We start from the raw sequence: 21,149 nt of genomic DNA, 5'->3' as shown, positions 1-21,149 counted from the left end.
CATTTAGATTTTTAATCTGGATCTCTCTCCATTTTTGTGTGAATCTGAAGAAGCATATTTTATAATTTTACTTTGAGCAAACTGTGTGTGAGTGCTTGCTGAATCTTACACTTCAACGTTTACAGAAATACATTCTTTATTCATTTTTAACACAGAATTATATCACAGATCACAAATCATATTTCAAACTGATTTTCATCAAGCGAAAATATAAAGAAGGATCTCATTTCAGTCTTAGAAAAAAGGTCAAGTGAAGAAAGGGTCACATCAATAAGCTATAAGATATTAAACCAGAACTTTAGAAAGATCTTGAAGATGCTTTAAGCTCAGTCAAATGGGCAATTCCTTTCCTTTCATCAATCCAATGGGATTTACAAAGTGTGTAGTGAAGTGTGTGTGTGTGGTGTCCCTGCTCTTAAATGTAAGGCCAGGACTGAGAGTAAACACACCTCAGCAGAGTCATTGCTCATTTATATACCGCCCTTCATATTCACTGGCATATTTGCTGACAGTCAATAAACAAGCATGTGCTAACTTTTGAGATTATTCGCAATAAGTGCAATTTGACGGGAAAGTATTAGTCCACCAGTGGCAAAAGTGCTTTCGTTTTTCTTTTTACATAACAGAGGATACAGGGTATGTGTTTTGTCGCCCCGTGCAGAGTACAGGCCCATGACACATGCTGTATAAAATAAGAGCTAAAAGAACAGTAATGGCAAGAGAGACTGCAACCATTAGACAAAACTCCTCTAATTAATAATTCATGAGTTTTCTCTGAATTCTCTTATGGAGATTTTTTAGGAGTTCCTCTACAAAAGGAGTTTTCACAGGAAACACAGGGAAAAGTATACTCAATTTTTTGCAATCAAGTTATTGTTCATAAATAATTAGTAAGACAGATTAAAATAGATACATATATTCAACATACATTTGAATAAATGTATATCTGTACTTATATATATACTCAGCATATGGCTGCAAATATCATTGAACATACAGATAAGAGTCAGAGATGCTTAACTGCTGGTGTGGGTATTAACACACAAATTAGTTGTACTTTGATTTACAATTTTTTCCCAGCAATCTTACCAGTAATTTGCATTGGTAATGAATAGTGTGTAGGAAAGATTGTTGCTATAGTTACAGCGGAAGAGCATCTCCTAAATCCGGATGAAGTGGTGTGATATTTGCTCCACACCCTTGTGCCTACTGCACATCCTTCCTATAGATGGCAGCATTGTGCAAAACACCCAATGATGACGTTAATCTTGACATAATAATCTGATTCTAAATTTTCAATAACACTGAGGAAAAAAAATATGCTGGTTCACATTAACAGTGTGCAGCTAGTTTCTGACAGTCTTTCTTTCCATTTTTCGTCCAGTTGCTGAGGCTGATTGCCGCAGAAAAGCTTATATTATATCTGTGGGCTTCTGAAAGCCCAAGTCAAATTTATCTGAATTATTTAGTCTAAACAACATCTGCCCTCAAGGAAAAGCGAATTATGCAAATTGGTCCACAAGCAGGAAATTGATCACACAGACTCAATCGATTCTCCTCCATCGCCAGCCCAAGAGAAAAGATCAGACTAAATCAGCTATGACATCCTAGTCCAGAATTCAACAACAGATCAACAAAGACATTGATTTATATTGCACAGAAAAAGTCTATCTTAATAAATGTAAGGTTTATTTCCCTCTCATCTATTGCCTTTCTGTTATGGTTTAGAGGGTAGCTATCACTGTGCTTCTTTAGCCACCAAGGTGTAATTAACAGTTCCAATAGCCACAATCTGCCACCCTCCACAAACATCAACAGATTCCTCAGCCTGCTCTACATTAGCACTTGACTTCACAATACTTCAAGACACTTCACGATAGACGCCAGGGCTGGATTCTTCTAGTCTTACAAAAACAAGTCTGACCTCTAGAGATGAACATGGAGAAACAACAAACCGTAAACAATGTTATCAACACAAATTATTACACAATACAAAGGACAAACCTCACACTTAAAAACATAAAACTGGGGTCACGTCACATTGTACAGAATATATTATAGCTGATAAATAAGGTGGGAATATTTCAAACATGATATTTGGGGGTTATGATGTTTAGTTCACACTGGGGTAGGGTTAAGGGTTCAAATTAGGGTTGGGAGTGCTATTTGTATCGGGGGTTTAATTTATTTGGATTATGAGTTATTTGGATTTGCGATGGCGGGAGTTTTAGACTTGGGGTTCATATTAGTGATGGAGGTTTATGGTAGGGATAGTGTTTATGGTTTAGAGCTGGGGATTAGGTTAGTGTTAGAGACTGGGGTAGACTTGTGGGTTAGGAGAAGGGATGGAGGTTTAAGGTTAGAGTTGGAAGTTCATGGCCCCATTTAACAGACAGGGCCTAGACTAAGTAAGGATTAGGCCTTAGTTCAATTAGGGCAATTAAGTAGCTTATATGTTATAATGTTCATAAAAAAAACATTACTGGTGTGTATCCTGAGACAAAACAATAGCACTGACATGTTTTAAGGATTGTCAGTGCAAGTTGATTTCAGTTAGAACACCTCAAATATGGATTTTAGTCTGAGACAAGCTTAAACCTTGTCCGTAAAACCAGGGGCAAATTAGTGATGGAGGGTAATTGTAAGGGTAGGAAGTAGTGTTGGAGGTTCAGGGTTCAGGGTCAGATTAGGGTTAAAGTTGGGGGTTAGGAATAGTCATGGATGTTCAGGGTTAGGGGTTCAGATTATTGATGGAGGTTTATGGTAAGGATAAGGATTTGTGTGATAGGTTTAGGTTTGGAAGTAGAGTTTGAAGTTTAAGATTACACCATTTCTACACTGATGCTGCAACGGCTTGAGGCTGCCTACACTGGAAACTTAAAAGTGAATGTTCCAAATCAAATTGTCCTTTTGCCGGAAGCAGAGCAAGCGCATGTACAGTAGTATGTCAGAAATCTGGGCATCTGTCTATGGTCTGTGACTCGATGCAATGCATTGGAATGTATCCACTGTAGACAGCATCGATTATAATGAGTGTTATTGGCATTTGGTGTAGTGTGCCACTTACACGTACCACCCGGTGTAGAACACAGTGTTGGAGGTGATGGTTGGATTAGTGATGGAGGTTTATGGTAAGGATTAGAATTAGTATTGAAGGGTTAGGGTTAGAATTGGGGGTTTGGATTAGTGTTGTGAGGGTTGGGATTAGAGTTAAAGGTCTAGGATTGGGGTTGGGATTAGTGTTGAGGGTTAGAGTTATGATTGTAGGTTTGGATTGATAGCTAGGCTGCTACAGAGGTAAATGCTAATGAGAGCACGTGATCCTCTAGAAACATCAGGGTTCAGGAACTGTGAACAGTTGCATCCACGCCTCCTCTGCTGAGATCCTCTCAACATTGAGGGAGGGTGGGGGAGTTCTAAAGTGCTGAGTGGTCCCTCTTGTCCTGGGGCAAATAGGTCAAAGGTCATAGGCCAAAGTTTGGCGATTGAGTAAAGTGTAAGTCTGAGAGTCAGAGAGAGTCTTAAGAAGGACAGAGAAACAGGAAACAGGGATTATAAATCCTCTACTGGGCAGCTAAATGATCATCAAATGTGCAGACCAACCAGTAAAGGATTCTTTATATTTGTGGATGACCTCTGAACTCTGAATCTCTCCCCCATTCCCCTATGCAACTGATGAGATCTGTTTGTCCTCCGAGTCGCCTTCCGCCTCTGCGTCACCCATCAATGGCTGCCTCTTCTTTAGCTCTCGCTGGTATTTTGCCATTAGAGAGGCATATATGCAGCCGTATGCTGCGGCAGCTACCATCATAATACACACGATTCCACAGACCACACCAGCGATCACTACTGTACCGATCGCCCTGCGAACACTGACCGGCCGATAACGCTGCTTCACACAGTCTGGTAGCTCTGTCTCCGTACGCACCACTGCACCTTCGGACGATGGAGTGGGTGTCCCACGAAAACATGGTGGAGATCCACCTTTGCTCCCAGCCCCGCCCCCATTCTCATCCTCCAATTGCAGACAGTAGTTGAACATCTCCACAGGAACACCCCTGATGTCACGGCCCCGTAAGTCCTTCGGAAGCGTACACTCAACGGCATCGACATAACCGCCTACGACAGAAAGCAATAGAGAAAGAGAAATCAAAAATGTATCTCTCTGAGGTAAACAATAGTAACCTCTAATGAATTTGAATGGTGGCTTCAAGCCTTCCAAAATAGCACCACACAGCTAGGAGGGTCAGAACAGAAGCCCTCTTCAATGTGCGTGTGTGTTTGTATGAGAGAAAGAGTGGTAGCTGGTGTATAATTAATAAGCCTGACATGCATACAGAAGCTCTGTTCCAAAACCTAGTGATTTGCCACACTGCCTACATAGGCAGCTGCCTTCTAAGGCAACATGCTAACTGTCATGAAATGACTAATTTGGAGTGCTCTACATAGGCAGCAACTCCACATGCCACACAAATATAATTCTGTACAGGGTAATTGTCTCGCACTTGATTTTAAAATAGCTTGTAATTGGCATCTCACATATCACACAGCTAATGGTGCAATAATCCAGTATGCATAAAATACACAGTACATTATATTTTATTATTTATTTTTTCTGATCTATTTTTTTTCCAGAATATTTTTAATTACCGAATGATATATAATGTAAAAGTAAAGTTGAATGATATATAATGTAAAAAATTACAAAACTGTATTACTCCCTAAAAAGTAAGTAATTGTGTTAGTTACTTTTTATGGAATGTAATGAGTTACGTTACTTTTTCTCATCTGGGCTGGGCTTGCTTGTTTGTTTTTCAAGTGTTAAAGCCCTTTCACACCAAAAGTGAAATGAATAAGCCTCAGGCTGAGGGAAATGCAAATTCATTCACACCTGTACAGTAGAGGGCACAACTCAAACAAACCTTTCCGCTGTGCTGCCATTCTGGATTGCAGAAGAATAGGACACAGGAGAAGAAATTTCACTCTTCAGCAATAAAAACAAAAAATCAAACACAAATGTGATGTTTATCTAAAGCCATTTTTTTCTTATCCGTATGGTTGAATTAAATCACCGAAGGTCAGCATTAAAGACATTAGTTAATAAAGTGAAATTAAATAACGTTTGTGTAATTTAACATGATTTATTGCAGGTTTGCGTAATACTCTGAGTTTGCATTTTACAGTTTTTATTCATTTTGAGGAATACTGAATCTGTTTTTGTGCAAGTGACATGAGTAAATGCATTGCTCAAAATTAGTCTAGAACTACAATAACCATCATGTTTACACAGCGCACGCAACGCCTCTGTGCTTACTCTCTCAACATGGGGACAGGAGAGATGACTTGTAAATTTAAAAATAATGTGTTACTTTACTAGTTACTTGAAAAACTCGTTACTTGTACTGCGTTACCCCCAACACTGTATATAATGTTATTTTTTAACATTTCCCATCCACTATCTTGGATTTTCTCATGAAGTTTGCTGCATCGTGGGATCTCCATGAAAAAAAACATGCAATGCTGCCTGAATTTGGTCAAAACAAACTATTTGGGAAGGTAGTGTAAGTAAGGTCAAGAAAGTATTTTGGTTGCCTTAAATGCCGCATCTGTAGGCAGCTCACTAGGTATTGGAACAAAGCAAGAGACTCAGCCCACCATGACTGGAGTATCTTTCTCACACACTAAAAGCTTTGTGACTCAGCCTCTCATGTCTGTTTCAAATCCCCCTCCCTCTCAAAGCTGCTCTGAAACAGAATGAAATGAGTTTCTCTGACTCAGAGTTGAAGGATTGAGACAGACAGAGAAACATAGAAAGTGAGAGGTATGGAAAATAAGAAGCTCTGCTTCACAATTACTGTTGGGGTTTTGCCACATTTCATTGCCAGTGGTAGACAAAAGATAGATAGGAAATTATCAGGGAGAGAGTGGGTACATTTCCTACAATAAGTCTGGAGTACATGCACTTACCATTAGGTTACAGCTCCATCTGTTAAGAGGCTTAATAAACCTCTTTTAAAACAGATAAGTCTCTGAATTCTCAATGGTTTATAGCCCTAGCAAAATGCCAATAAACATGCACTTTACATGATTGCACGTACAATTTTAATGAAATACAGTAATTCGATAATGTTGAAATATATTACTTGATGGAAGAATAATTGATTCAGATTTTAAATATTAAAAAGTTTAATTATTTATTAAACACTGACGTATATTATCATACTGCTGTTGTCGCCTCTTTACAGGTGCAATAATTCACTATTTTTCACCATTGTTAAAGGCGTTAAGGCAGTCCACTTTGGATTGTGCCAAAGAACACACCTTACTTATGGTAAAATCCTAGTAACCTACAGCCTCTTGTGGCTTATTGCTCAAATGACGTATTTTTACACCTGCAGAGAATAAAAACACTACGCACACACAACCCTTACCTCGGTATATTAGCCACTCCATCCAGTGTTTGAAGTCTCTCAGGTTGCAGTCACACTCCCAGGGGTTTATGCCCAGCTCCAGGTGCTGAAGGTTGACGAGAGGCTCAAATGTGGCTCTCTCCAGGGCGTGAAGTCTGTTCCCAGCTAAGGAGAGCCAGGTGAGCCCCTGCAGCTCATCCAGCAGGCCCAGCGGCACAGTGGCCAAGCCGTTCAGAGACAGATCCAGCCTCCGCAGCTGGGTCAGGCCACGAAATAACTCCCGATCCAAAACCGTTAGGCTGTTGTTACGCAAACTCAAATCGCTCAGGTTACTCAGCTCACGGAACAGTCTGGAAGGCAGGTTGTCCAGATAGTTGTTGGACAGGTCGAGGCTCTCAAAGGTGCTCAGATTGGCGAAGGCCGAGACGGGCAGGGAGGAGAGGCGGTTATTGGCCAGAAAGAGGGTATGTGTGCCCTCCGGGAGAGAAGTGAGAGCGGGCACAGATACTAGACTCCGCCCACTGCAGTTAGCTTCCAGTGAGTTACACACACACTCTGAAGGACAGCCAGCGCATAACTGCAGCAACGTAGCACACACGCTCAGCACACCTAGCAGACCTGTGTGAATGAAGAAAAAAAGAGAAGTGTATATCGTCTGAAAGAGTTGACATAGATGTGAAAGATTGATGTGAAAGATGTAATAGGTGTTGATTTAGTGCCACTGTGAATCATATGTACTTTATTTAATTAAGGAGACCAGTGCTCAACACAACCTGTGGCTTCCGCTCCAACCACACTATTTTAAACTGGAGCTTATGTGAACCTACAAGCAAACCTCTAGACATAGCAGTATTTTTGATGCACTCGCTGCAAGTAGCTACTGTCTGTGTCGCAGCACTTTCAGGATGTTTTTGCGCAGGATGGGTTTTGATTATTGAACACTCTTTAGAACACAAAATAAGTATACTGCATGACCACAATGCTCCACAAATTACAACAAATGCACCAACAACAAAAACGAGTTAATATCACTTGTATGCTAATTCAGTCATAAGTCTTCTGAAACCATACAGTTGCTTTGTGTGAGGAAAATAGCCAAATGTACCTTGTTTTTTTACTGAAAATCAATGAGACACACGACACACATTTGACATCATGACATCAAACTTCTATTAGTTTAATTGAATGTGAGTGTGAGAATGAGATTTGAGAACGACATTCAACATAAGAGTTGTGGTTTCCTGAATGGGATTCTTGAGTTGGCTAAATGTCTCTTCTTGGCTGATGTAGCATTATAGATTCTTGAGATCAGTAAAGCATCGGTAAAGAGTTTTCTTAAAAAATTAAAAATAAAATAAAAACTGCAGTGGTTGACAGTTAGTGGGTTGCAATTGGGCTACTGGACTCTTCCAACCCTGCATAGGTCTATTCCGATAGGGTTAAAGTTAGCAGTGAAAAACAATGCGCAGGATAGTAAATTAATTTGGCTTATCAGCTCTTACCAGGTATGAGAAAATGCTTCCCATATCTTTGTTGTTGGATAATTTTGCATATTTTTGGGCCTATGCAGTTCTACCTAAAGCACCTAAAAAGGTTCTCCTACGGCATCAGGCTTTTCCGTTCTTTTTTGTAAGAGTGTATGATGGGAATATAATGTGCCTCAGAGTTAAACAGAGAACGTCCTCTGCTCTGCTATAACAAAGCAAACATTTGCCAACTGTTTGTCACCTCTCTCTTTTATACAATCAGATGCTATCAATGGATATGACGGTTTAAACATTGAGATCCCAGTTGTCTCGTTGAACGTGTGTGTGTGTGTGTGAGTGTTTGGCAGTTTAAGTGCAGACAGATGCAGTTACAGCACTCGGATATCTGATCCTGACCAGCCTCAACACCCTGATCCCTTTGTAATCAGAGACACACACACAATCATCACGAACACACTCTCTCTTTAATACACACTCACACAATTCTGTGTAATCTCAATAATTAATCCGTCCTTCTAAACTATGTAGTTGTGAATTATTCTAGAATTGCTGTTTTGGCCTGTCAACCTTCAATTTCCAGTATATCCCTTTCTTCTCTCATCCCTTATTCTGTTTGGCTGAGAAAAAAAAATGTGTCAGGAACTCAGGATAGGCATATGACTGCTGACATTGAAACACAATGTTCGTTCTCTGTTTTGTTCCCTGTGTGTTCAGAACGCCGTTGAAAACGTTATGTCAGTGGTGCGGACGGAAATCTCCTCGTGAGTGGACCTAGATTAAAAATAGGATGAATGTCTATTTTGTGCCTACATTCATATTTCATCTTGAATTTTATGATGTCTACCTCTCTTTTTACCCTACTGGATTTGCTCATTTTAAAAGCAGGTCTCCGATTTTCAGAATAAATAATGCAGATTACTGTAACACAAAATAAAATAAAAAGTGTTGTTGCTTCTTTCTATGCAATAACAATGAACGGGGACTTCAGCTTTACAGAAAAGACACAAAAGCACTATAAAAGTAGTTCATACATACATTCTCTCTGCTCTATATTCTATACTCTATAGTAGTCTGTATTTATTAAAGCTGTTATTTACTCAAAATATTTTCCTCCAGTGGACAATTAATTTCAACAACCAGGTCTGTCCTATTTATGATCATATGTAATAGATCAACATATGAATTGAAAGGATCCGACTGAAGAGAACAATTCATTACGTGATCTCTTAATGAATAAGTCAAGTAGAGTTAGTGCGGATCTCAAGATAATCAGTAAATAATTTAAATTTCAGGCTTTTCCCCGATCCCCACACAAAGCAAGCTTTTGACTTCAGAAGACTTTGAATAGCGTCTTTGATAATGTCTTTTTGGACCTTTACTTTCATTAAATTGAAAACAGCGGCTAGGATATTCTTTCAAAAAGCATTGTGTTCCCTAAGAAAGTAATACAGAATAAGTACAGGCTTTAAATATACATAGCATAGAGATTTTAAGTTTGACTCTAAACCGGTAGCAGCACAATATTTTCCACTATGCCGTAGTATTTATGACAATGCAGCAAAACTGTGTGTGTGTGTGTGTGTTGTCCCTGCATTGCTTCATGCAGATCTTTAATCAGACACACACATTAACTAAAGCCATCCTAATCCATCTGTTGCAGGGGCAGCTGGTGATGTATGCCGCACTCAATACCACTATACACAGTACACCCACGCAGGCACATACGTCAACACACACTACCTTTCTTTCCACAAACACATTAATAAAACAGAATGCAAACTGATGCATTTCAGAAAGTGATCAATGAAAATACTTTAGATAATTGATATTCCCTCTTTGGACAAAGCATTTAAAACCGTATGAATGGAATCGGTACTTAAACCTTCAGAAGAGTGTGTGTGTGTGTGTGTGTGTGTTAGTTGGGCTCACCTTGACTGTCCGGATTTCCTCTCCTCCTGCGACCCAGTGTAGGTGCAGTGCTGAGCTGCATGTCTGCGCTTCTACGACTGCAGCTGCCTCAGATTCGCTGTGGCATCAGCTGGCCCTGATGCCAGCCTCCACAGGCAGCGGTTACGGGGCCAGTGATGAGACTGCAGAGAGAGTTTGAAGGATAGTCAGCTTTTTATTCTGTACATAATTTGACGCTTAATTGTTTTCTGCCCGTGTTAGCATAGATGACTTGCTGAGCGTGTGAGCCGTGTGGTTTGTGTTTTCCCCCCCAATAAGTATCTGTGGTGAAACTCAAATAAACCTTGACATGTTGGTAACGGCAGTATCACTGTCAAATGCCAAAGCTTATTTTTTGAATCAGCTCACTTCCCGTCAAAGTTGATTTCTTCTGTGTGCTCTCTACTCTAGGCTTAATGGAAAACATCGTAAATTAGGAAAGATCAAATTAGCAATTAACTTTTAACACACAAACCTTGCAACATAATGCTTCTCGAATCTGTTCAATATTCGATTAGACTAGTTAACATATTCCAGTAGTGTGCGGTGATAGACAATATGTTACAGTCTAACCTACGAGAAAGAAAAATCACAAATGAGAGCTCTTGAATAGTGTTTTAATTGTATTAAAATATTTTATTATTGAATAATACTATTCATATTTAATATTATTTTCATTAGATGAGATTAAATGGACATCAAATGGAGACTTTTGCTTACATCTCCTGCTTCTCACTATTTTTAATTTTCCATGAAATCAAAATTCAGAATATTTCAGTGCTCATTATAAATAATTTATCAGTTACACATCATTATTTTTTAAAATTCATGTATACTCATAATCTTTCATCAAAAACATTAACCCCCTCGAAACAACGTCTGTTCTTTTCATGACGTGTCTCGGTGGAGGGTGGATCTTAATATTCTCCACAACTGGCATTCAGATCTGCCTTTATTTATTAACTTCTTACGATCCAATCAATTCCCAAAGGACAAAATCAACATTTTTACATTTTTCTCTTTCCAGAAGTAGTTTAAATCGGATATACATCATAATAGGAAAGAAACGTCTATTGCAACTTCCATTTCATGCCAACTTTAGTGTTTCCTCTAGAGTTTTAAAAGTGATCCCAAAAATCCCTCAAACTGTTCTTAGATTTTTTTAAACATACCAAACTCTGAGATCTCAATATGAGCTCAAACATTTCTAATCAAAATCTGTCATCAATGTCCGGGTGTGTGTTGATGAAAAGCTAATAATGAATTCAATAATAAAAAAAATTACATTTGCAATAAGTAATTGTAAAATAAAAACAATAAAGCACTTCAGAGAACCGTGAATATGCAAATGTGTTCTTAAAATATTGAAATATTACATGGCAAAAAAAGTTTTTTTGGGAATCCCTGCTCTATACTCTTACGGAACGTCAGCAATTGCCTCATTTGTTTCTATTTGTATTTATCATATATAATTACAGGAGAAATATCTGAGAAAAGCTTAATGTATCAATCAAAAACATAACTGAAATATCCTTTAAATCTGAGAGTCACAACTTTCCTCCCGGTGCACAGCCATCTGTAATACATCGGAGCTTACTGTAAAACAGCTCTCCAGGGTACAAAACCGTAGTAGAACTGGCGCTGCAGACGCGATTTAGTTAATTGAGGTACAGTAATATGACACTGAAACCCTCACAGCACATGCCAGAGACAGGAATATTATTATTATAACGACATACCATTATGTAATACTAGTTGTGTAACGCAATGCTGTGAATGTGTGTGTCTCAGATCATTGAGCACAAGGTTACAAGTTGCTTCTGTTTATGCCAGGCCAGTTTGCTTTAAAATGGCCGCTGCTGTCTTAGACTGTGACACTTCGGCCTTGTCACCTGCCACATCCATCACAACGTGCGTGTGTGTGTGTGTCTGTGTGTGCGTATTTGCGCAACGCAACACCAATTCACCAGCCTGTCATCTGAAACGGCACAGTGGAAAAATGTGCAGACATTTAGAGGTTATATTGCATGTGTGTGTGTGTGTGTGTGTGTGAGTAAGAGTTTCTGAAAACACCTTTTGGAGTTGCTCTCAACACGTGAATATTTTCAGCGCATTACGTTTCCTAGAACATGCAAGTTTGAGGGTGTGATGATGTGAGTGTGTGTGAAGAGAGGATAATTAGTTGAGGGATGTGTCATTTGACTCCCGAGCATGCAGCACACACACACGCGCGCACACACACACACACACACACACACACACACACACACACACACACACACACACACGTGATGTAACAGTCTCTCACTTTAGCAGCATCTCTCTCCACGTCCAGTTCAGCACATATTTCACACTTTCTCACCCCACGCCGTACTAACTTCCTGTGAATGCACAAGGTCAACTATGCATGTGTGTGACAGCATATATGTTGTTACTGTGACTTGAAACACATAAGTAAATAGAAACGCCCTTTAGATGTTCACCTCTGAACCAGTCCTGCTGATCCCTTTTCTTTCTTTCTCATGCACACACACACACACACACAGAAGGTGGCAATCAAAGTCAACGGCGGCAAGAACAGAGCGAAGAAACGTTAGAAACAAAAACACGGAGGCCACGGGGATGAATTATTAAGAGCAGAATCACAAACAAAGACACGCTCACATAAACACTCATTCAAGCAACGCACATACAGTATGCGTAAAAACATACAAACCTCTTACACAAATGCTTTTTTGTCCTGCCATAAATATATATATATTATATATATATATAGACATAGACACATATATATATTTATACAGTATATATAGTGTTCATAGGATTGCATATTGTAGAGACCATCTTACTCCAACATGCTCAAATACACTCAAAAGCAGCATTCCAGAGCATCACCTGTGGTCACACACACATCTTTACATTTCCTTTGTGTCCAAATAAAAAACTGGACATCACATGCTCTGTAACCCAAAACAACAGGCGAATGTGTCGGTCTAAAAAAAGAAAACATCTCTCGGCAAACATCATGCACAGCCATCGTAATCATAATTAAGGCAAATTGTAATGTGTGCTTGTATATGTGTGTTATAGGTTAACAGTGTTTCACTCACCGTCTTTAGATGCTGTCCTTCTCGGTGTCCCCCCCCCAAGCTCACACACTCTCTCACACACACACGCACGCACACACACGGTTGTGGGAGAAATGAGCGAATAGCAGCTCTCGTAACGCTCCAATATGGAAATGAAAATATCCTTCCGCTGCCAAGAGCAACGGCTGCCACAGAAGGAGAGATGGATTGGAGGAAGGAAGGAAAAACGATTAAAATAAAGAAGAGGGAGATGAAGGAGGGGAGTTAAATCCTGCGCAATGCCTCGCTGTAATGCTCTGAGAGAGGAGGACAGAGAGAGAGAGAGAGAGTGAGTGAATGAGTGAGAAAGAGAGAGAGAGGGGAGGAGGAGGCGTGCTCGTCTTTCAATTCTCTGTGGTTTCCAGTAGATCGGCTCGCCTCTGTGTTGGTATATTGAGTCCACAGAATGCACTTGAGTGTGTGTGTGTGTGTGTGTGTGTGTGTGTGTGTGTGTGTGTGTGTGTGTGTGTGTGTCAGGAGGTTGTCTCTTAAGCGCATACTGTCCTCAGGCTAGCCTTTGATGCGCATGTGTGTCTGTGTGAGTATGTGTGTGAGTAAGTGTGTGTGTGTTTGTGTGTTGCTTTCTCCATATGTGCATGTGGTGAGGCGTGCAGTGTAAGCGTGTGCCAGCCTTGTCAAAGATAGTAACATTAGTGAGGGATGAGGGGAGTGAGGAGGGGAGGGGAGAAACAGCTGATTCTTTCTCTCTCATAGATAGATAGATAGATAGATAGATGGATAGATAGATAGATAGATAGATAGATAGATAGATAGATAGATAGATAGATAGATAGATAGATAGATAGATAGATAGATAGATAGATAGATAGATAGATAGATAGATGGGTTGGTGTTTATTATGGATGGATGGATGGATCCAATCACATGTTGCCATCACCAGCAGTGATGTATTTTACACCCTGTGATGACAGCTCAGGAATATAATCATGTACTCAGCACTGTTCACGTGGACAAACTGGACCAAATGTCACCCATGTATACAAACATTTCTGCAATTGCCTGGAGTGCTGAATAATGCATAAAGGCATACAGGCCACGCTGCAGCAACAGCCCCTCAAAAAAAAAAAAAAAAAAAAAAAAAAATGCATCCATTGCTGCTATTTATAAGAGGAAAAGCATTCTGCGACACCAGAAGCGTTTACCTCCTGTATGTTGTGGGCTGTTGCAACGCACCGTGTACTTCAGAAGGACCTCAGTGCCGCCCACATGCTTTCACATGCCAGACATTGACAAGAAAAAGCACTACAGCTCCATTAAATCCTTACCATGCCATTTCGCTCCTTATCAGAAGCCCTCTATGTTATGAAGAGTGTATGTGGGTGTGTGTACGTACTGTGTGCTGCTCACGTTGAGGAGGACACAGTGTCATATTTGGGTGGTGAGTCTTCAAGGTGTCGATAGGGGCTGCGCTGACATCATGTTACCTAAGCAACAGAGAGAAAGAGAGGTGGGGGAATTGAGAGGGTGTTTTTTTGACTCACTGTTAGCGTATGCTACTTGAGCTCTTCGTGATAATCTGCCATGTAAAGACCCTGCTGCTCTGTTTGCCATCGCACACACACACACACTGCAGTTTAGTCCTGTCATATTCAAATAGATATGAACTACATTAGCATAATTTAGAATTTGAAATGCATTTTAAGCTATAAGCATAAACCCATACAATATAGCAGAATCTACTGCACAGATCAGTGAGCTATAGTTAAAACTATACATGAAGTCGTGTACTCTCAAACACTCAGCTTATTTCTACATCAACATTAAGCTTATTATGACCAGAAGAATCTAATTTTTAATTAACGAGGTATTGTTTTACATACTTGAAATAGCAATGTGATCCATCCATCCCTCTCTCCCTCCCTCCATCCATCCATCCATAACAAGGGAGCAAGAATAAGGGTTTTTCCCCCCAGATAGATATATTCACATGCATATTCACATCTATCTATCCATCCATCCATCCATCCATCCATCCAATTTTGGAGAGTTTCAAGAATGGTGTAGCCTATAATTATGAAAAGGGCCACATACATTTTACACATTCTCTCTTTCTCCCTCCCTTTCTCTCGGTCTTTACCCATCAAGTTGTAAAATCTGTTTATTTGAAATAGGACTGATTGCTTGCCATGTTGTCGCTCTGAGCTTTTGGTTGCGGTTTCATGCTGTATCACATCATTGTGTTTGTTTTTGTGTGTGGGATGTTTGTGTGGAAAAGAGAATGACGGAAGCTCAGAAAACTGGGTATTTACTGAATTATCTGCTCTGCTGGAGTCACATGTCTTCCGTCATTCACACTTCTAACCGTGCTGGGATCCGTCTGCGCGCTCGCTCGTCACTATTTTGGGTAATCTTCGTTGCAGGGTTGTCCAAATCTTTAGGATGCTGGAGGAGACATGGTGACTGTAATCTCCCAGTATTATTACAGTATGTCTGCTACTGTAGGTCTAGAGCTTTATAATGCACATCTACTCATTCAAGAGATTGTCTGCCCTCCGCTAGCCATCTTCCCAGCCCCGAGCAGCTATTACCAACGCTGCCTTCCACTCTCTTCCTCTTTATTATCCACATCTATTAATTAGCTTCTGTATGATAGATGCTTCTACTCTGGTCGAACAATTTACTGCAGTTTAATCAGACCCGTCAGCTCACTGCAAATTCTACTGTCCTGCTAATTACACAGGGTCATTAAACAACAAAACCTTGTTCTGTAAAATGCAGCAGTTTATGGGGGACGTGGATGTACAGATTGAGCTGTTAGGTATCAGGTTTGATATATGAGGTAATGGGTTTAAGGTGGTAAACTGATGAGGTATCAGGTTTGAGGGAGATCGCAGGTTTAATATATGGGATATCATATCAGCACATTTTGCATTTTTAAGCTTGTGAGAGTGCATGGACACCCACTGATGCATGCTGGGATTATATATGTGCAAGTCGAACGGAATAGGGTCTTAAGCAAAAATAAATAAAAATCTTCAGGGACAAAAAAAACTCTCAGTCATTTTAAGTATTCACATGTGCATTTCTACAAACATGTTTCTTAATTTGTGCATTTGCACGAAAACAATTTTCTTATCTTTTTGTCTGTGTTTCTCTCCTGCATAGCCATAGGTGTACAGATGTCTCTTGAGATGATGGAAAAAAGGCTTTGGTCCGTAGCCACTCAGGTACTAAAACTAAATCATCTACTGCAATTACAGTTATTGCTAGCTGTTCCTGTAATTATGTTTATTTTTGTGGCTGTGTACAAAGTATTAATACATTAATATAAATATAATTTATATTTATATACATTATATATATATATTATATAACAAATGTCAACAGGATGTCTCTCTCCACAAGGATATGTACACCATGTGTGCGATATTGGCCGGATGGGTCTTATCTGTTTAAACATTGTGCATTTGATGGGAAGTGAAAACAAACACAATACTGTTAGTGGTGACACTCCTAGCACAGGCTTTTGTTTGATTTGTATAATACAAACAGAAGATGTTAAGTGTTGAGAGAGGAGTGGAAGAGTCCAGAAGGCATTCGAAAAGAATAAGGAGGAGGTGATATCACTCTCTACATCCTCCTCGGGGAGAACACTCTCCCTTTTTTCTAGCACCCCTGGGATTGTCCTTGCCTGAACACTCTTCCACCTCAGTTGGCACATTACCACTGAGTCTGTGTTCACTCCTGACAGCAATATTAACTAATGCCGCCACAGTGATTATTCTTACTGTTAAATATTTGAAATGTTCAAATCCAAATCCATTGAGTAAATCTTAAAGGATCAATAACAGTGCAGCATCCATAATGATTAACAACAGTGCAGAACATGACACACTGTAAGATGAAACACGCATGCTGTTAGAAAGAGACCGGCATGTCTGTGTGTAAATTGTGCAAGGTTATTTTCAGCCATAGTTTTACATGAGACACACACACAAGCTCAGTTTGTCACAAGAACACACGTGCATCATCCTCAAAGCAACATAAATTTACTTACGAAGCTAAGTTTAATTTTAAAGATAAAATATTAAGAGAAAATATACAACTATTAAAAAATTTGGGGGTCAGTAAGATTTTTTTTTTTTTATGTTTTGAAAGAAGTCTCTTATGCTTCCCAGGGCTGCATTTTTTATCAGAAATAAATACTGTGAAATATCATTACAATTCATCTTTTTTACAATTTTAATATATTTTGTAATAAAAGGAAATGATTTGTGTAATGACAAAGCTTTATTTTTGAACTCGTCTTTAGTGTCACATGATCCTTCAGAAATCATTCATGCTGATTTGCTACTATAAAAATGTATTATCATTGTTAAATGCAATGTGCTGCTTAATATTTTTGTTGAAATCATGATACATAATGAAAAAAAGTATTAATTTCTTTCAACAGTAGTGTGTATTAAAAATAGATTGATCCGAATACTCTTAATGTCATTATTAAGTGAATTTATTTTTTACAGGAAAACAATAGTCTCTCAGTAGGCCACTCAAATGCTTCAATTGAGATAAGATCAATTATGGATTAATCAAAATTAGATTGAGATATGATCTATGGATCTTTAACAGTAGCTGTAGTAAATATTCACAAGTCCTTATGACTGTTTTAGGATTGTTTTCCTGTCCCTATTTTTCATCTGATACTGTACATGGTTGATGGCTAGAGTAAACGCACACAGGAGCCAGCACAGATCATGTGATGTCTCAAAGGCAGGATTATAAGCAAGAGTTGTATGTTATAAGTAAGAGTTGAATTAGAAGCTATCAGTCCTGAGCCAGTAATATTATATCAATAAATGTTTTTTTTTCTTCCTTTTTTCACTACTGCTGCATATTATCTGGATGGACACCAGGCGAATGACACAGATGTATGTACTCAATACAAACAAACGAAACGATTACACGATACTATACAAAACTTAATGCTTAGTTTCTCTGTCTTTGTCAATGTCTGTCTATCACAGTGTTCTGGTGTAGAGGGGCTTTGTCCTCTAAGCTGTACTGATAATGCGGTGAGTATTATACAATATAGTATTTATAATGCATAAGTGGTCGGTATCTAGACTCTAGAGCATTTGTGGACATATCGGTGAAAATATGTACAGTATAACCATTCCTCCATCAAACTAATTCAATGTGACAAAATGCTTTTTCTTTTTTGTGTTTACAGGACGTTAACTGCTACGTCATTGACAGTAATGGCTTCATCATCATCTCCAAGGACAGGACTGATGTAAGAGCTCTTAAAGTGACAGGATAAGGTCAACACAAAATGCCATTTGCAACCCACTAAACACCTATAATGATGCAAAAATAAACATTTCCGAGTGAAACTGAATATTAACACGTGGGGAAAGATGTAATTTTATCCACTGTTAAGGGATTGGACTGTGAAAAGTACACACCAGAATGAAGCCAGACCTGAAAGTTCAATAATGACTACTAACATTTATATGTATTTACATGCTATTACATTTAATAATTTTTACATGAACATTCATAAGGATTATATATATATATATTTTTTTTTTTTTTTCAACAACATGGGAAAATATCGATGATGTTAAAGGCCTTTTTATTCTGTGTGTGTGTGTTTAGGTTAAGATTGTCACGTTCTGGTTCGATGATGATGAAGATATGCACAAAGGATGAAATGGCGTATTTGTTAAAATAAGAAAACTAAGAGAATCCACAAAGGAACAAACTCAACGAAAAAGTGTGCAATGCACAAACAATATCGGACAAAGGAACAGAAGGAACTGAAGGGCTTATATATACAAGATAACGAACTGAATGCAAACAGGTGTGATCTAATTAATGAGTAACAAGGAGACTAACTAGTGGAGGGAAAATGAGAACAAAGGTACACTAACTAGAGAACTAAGACAGGCTAAACAGGAACAGAAGACAGTGACAACAAAACCAAACTGATCATAACTGTTACAAAGATGGGGAAATGACACGCAGTAAAAATGTATTTTGCCGTTTAAATGGTTCCATTGAAAGCAGGTCACAGTCAAAATAAAAATAAATAAATGAAGGAACGGTTCCTAAATAAGGACATTGTGCTGTGAATAACACAGATTAAAAAAAGCTCTGTTTACCACTGACTCAGCATAGGAAAGTGACTGTGGAAATGAATAAATAAATAAATGCATGAGGTGTTTTCCATCATTAGTAGTGGTCCTATGAGAGAGAGAGAGAGAGAGAGAGAGAGAGAGAGAGAGAGAGAGAGAGCGAGAGAACAGGAGAACAGGAGAACAGTGCATCATCAGGGTAAATATAGAGAAGGGGAGGGATAACAGAGGTTATCTGAATAATTCAGCGTGCTGGTGCGGTAAACGCTGACTCTGATGTTGGGCTGCAGCCTTACAAAGCCCAAATGACGTTTAAAATTTGATTTCACTTCTTTATCAAACAATTAAGTCAAGATGTCTGTGGCGTTAAAGCTAATACAGACGCATTCATTCTGAACTGTCATTGTTCCTATCGTGAACGAGAAAGAGATCCTGGTGAGATAAATAATAAATAACAATGTCTTGAAGTCTCTCTATGTCTCTCTATTCTCTGTATCTGTAGGTTGGCAGGTTTCTGGGGGAAATCGATGGGTCGGTAATGTCACAGCTCTTGAGAATGGGCATGTTTAAAAGGTTAGAAAACGTTTTTTTGCTATGAAACACTTTTCCACCGTCGGGCCGAACGGTTCCAAGAACAGAAAGGAACGGTTCCAGTTATGTTTCCAGAGATTGGTTCAGCACGACATGGTTACAAACTGGAGTTCTAAGAAAGAATTCTTCATTTATTATCAATGTTGAAAACAGTTGTGCTGCTTAATATTCTTTGTGGAAACCATGATACTGGTAGAACTGTGTGTGTAGTGACGTCGCCACTCACTTTCCTGTTGCCTGGCTGCCAGTTTCCTGTAGCTGGCCAAGCACACTATAAGTTAATAATAAAATTAAAATAAATATCTGATCATCCTCTCTAACACGGTCACTATTTACATGTGATACCATGCAAATTCTTGCGCTACCAAGGCAGCGATGGAAAAGTGGCTAATGGTTCCATGAAGAACTTTTAACATTCATGGAACCTTACAAGCTCTTTATAGTGGAACAATTTCTTTTATTTTTTATGTTTATGATATTCACACTAGGAAAAATGGTTCATTGAAATAACCTTTTAAAAATAAATAAATGAAAAAATTCACAGCATTGCTGTAAAAGCACCCTTTTGGTAGTTTTATTTATAAAATGTGCATTTAATGTAAATGTGATGTAATGCATTAAGGTGTGTGTGTGTCTTCCACAGAGTGTTACTGTATGACTATCAGGGCATGTGTAAGGCGAATACTCACTCTGCTAGCGGCGCTCGACCCCTGCTAAGTGTAAGCATTCTGCTGTCTGTTTTAATAACGTCTACCAGAACACAACAGTCAGATGCTATCAGTGTTACATGTAATACACTACATTGCTACTCTTGCAATCCATTGTGGTCTGACAATATGAGTGGAGGTCACAGGTCAGGGCTGATCTAGGGGAAAAAAAAGACTTGGCCTTCACACCATGATCTCAAAGAATGGTGTCGAGAAAAATGTCATGAGCTCTTGCACAGAAATTCTCAGTGTAACTGAAATGAAAGGATGCCATCTTGATTCTTTTATTCCCCTCGTTCTGCTTTTCTTTCTTCCCTCAGCCCTTTTATAATCTCCTGGCAGCACTGAGATGGTTCCTATCGAACTTCTTGCTGTAAGTGTGTCTGTTTTTCTGCTCTTTACAACATCAGTGACTCAGTTCATCCCTTGTAAAATTCGCTTTTTCTCCGCCAGGTTTTTACTAGACTTCAACAACAACGGTCTATGGCATTCCGATCACTTTGTGGAGGGTATGTGTAAAGTAAACTAGATGTAAATACTGCAAATACTCATTTGTGTTACTCACCTGTCTGTATGGCCGTTCCTGTGTCTTCCTTCATCATCACCTTCATCGTTTGCCCTTTTATTTCTTTAATTCTGTAACCCTCCTTCATCTTGATGTGTCACAGCCAAGACCTTATTCCATTCATGTAAGTGCCGTTTTCCATCACTGTGTGTGATATTGCTTGTGCTGTGTGTGAAAAAGAGAGAGCAGAGAAAGCTGTCATGTTGTTATTCTTGA

General features: G+C 39.0%; 2 protein-coding genes across 5 annotated transcripts in view; one reads left to right on the top strand and one right to left on the bottom strand.

The window, feature by feature from the left end:
• The window catches only part of cacna2d4a (calcium channel, voltage-dependent, alpha 2/delta subunit 4a), a 37,152-nt gene that overhangs the window by 13,921 nt on the left and 2,082 nt on the right, over positions 1-21,149 (top strand). Inside the window, exons 28-36 of one of the 2 annotated variants that reach the window (XM_079622237.1) lie at positions 16,099-16,160; positions 17,847-17,861; positions 17,958-18,005; positions 18,164-18,226; positions 19,573-19,643; positions 20,305-20,380; positions 20,689-20,741; positions 20,822-20,877; positions 21,037-21,057. In XM_079622237.1, coding sequence (XP_079478363.1) covers positions 16,099-16,160; positions 17,847-17,861; positions 17,958-18,005; positions 18,164-18,226; positions 19,573-19,643; positions 20,305-20,380; positions 20,689-20,741; positions 20,822-20,877; positions 21,037-21,057 — 465 coding nt within the window. The remainder of the gene's footprint in view (positions 1-16,098; positions 16,161-17,846; positions 17,862-17,957; positions 18,006-18,163; positions 18,227-19,572; positions 19,644-20,304; positions 20,381-20,688; positions 20,742-20,821; positions 20,878-21,036; positions 21,058-21,149) is intronic. The other variant, XM_079622238.1, reaches the window with a different exon arrangement.
• lrtm2a (leucine-rich repeats and transmembrane domains 2a) lies at positions 122-21,068 on the bottom strand. 3 transcript variants are annotated; one of them, XM_079622242.1, is made up of 5 exons: positions 20,934-21,068; positions 14,327-14,417; positions 9,827-9,987; positions 6,432-7,028; positions 2,191-4,119 (listed from the first exon to the last, which is right to left on the bottom strand). In XM_079622242.1, the coding sequence occupies exons 3-5, from the start codon at positions 9,885-9,887 to the stop codon at positions 3,665-3,667; spliced, it is 1,113 nt and encodes a 370-aa protein (XP_079478368.1). In that variant the 5' UTR covers positions 9,888-9,987; positions 14,327-14,417; positions 20,934-21,068; the 3' UTR covers positions 2,191-3,664. The 3 variants fall into 3 exon arrangements, with proteins under 3 accessions (XP_079478367.1, XP_079478368.1, XP_079478369.1); XM_079622241.1 differs by lacking the exons at positions 14,327-14,417; positions 20,934-21,068 and adding an exon at positions 12,955-13,238 and having other exon boundaries at positions 122-4,119; XM_079622243.1 differs by lacking the exons at positions 14,327-14,417; positions 20,934-21,068 and having other exon boundaries at positions 9,827-10,004.

This window comes from Phoxinus phoxinus (assembly GCF_949152265.1).
Source record: "Phoxinus phoxinus genome assembly, chromosome: 9".
NCBI classification, from domain to species: domain Eukaryota; kingdom Metazoa; phylum Chordata; class Actinopteri; order Cypriniformes; family Leuciscidae; genus Phoxinus; species Phoxinus phoxinus.
Note: the sequence above shows the minus strand (reverse complement) of the source record. Positions and strands in the feature narration are given on the sequence as shown.

What these genes read in the sequence shown, in the direction of transcription:
- lrtm2a (XM_079622242.1), bottom strand. Translation starts at nt 9,887, where the DNA reads ATGCAGCTCAGCACTGCACCTACACTGGGTCGCAGGAGGAGAGGAAAT. An exon ending in AGGAAATCCGGACAGTCAAG is followed by an intron (nt 7,029 to 9,826) that starts GTGAGCCCAACT and finishes TCATTCACACAG; the next exon opens with GTCTGCTAGGTGTGCTGAGC. An exon ending in GGAGTGGCTAATATACCGAG is followed by an intron (nt 4,120 to 6,431) that starts GTAAGGGTTGTG and finishes TTTCTGTCGTAG; the next exon opens with GCGGTTATGTCGATGCCGTT.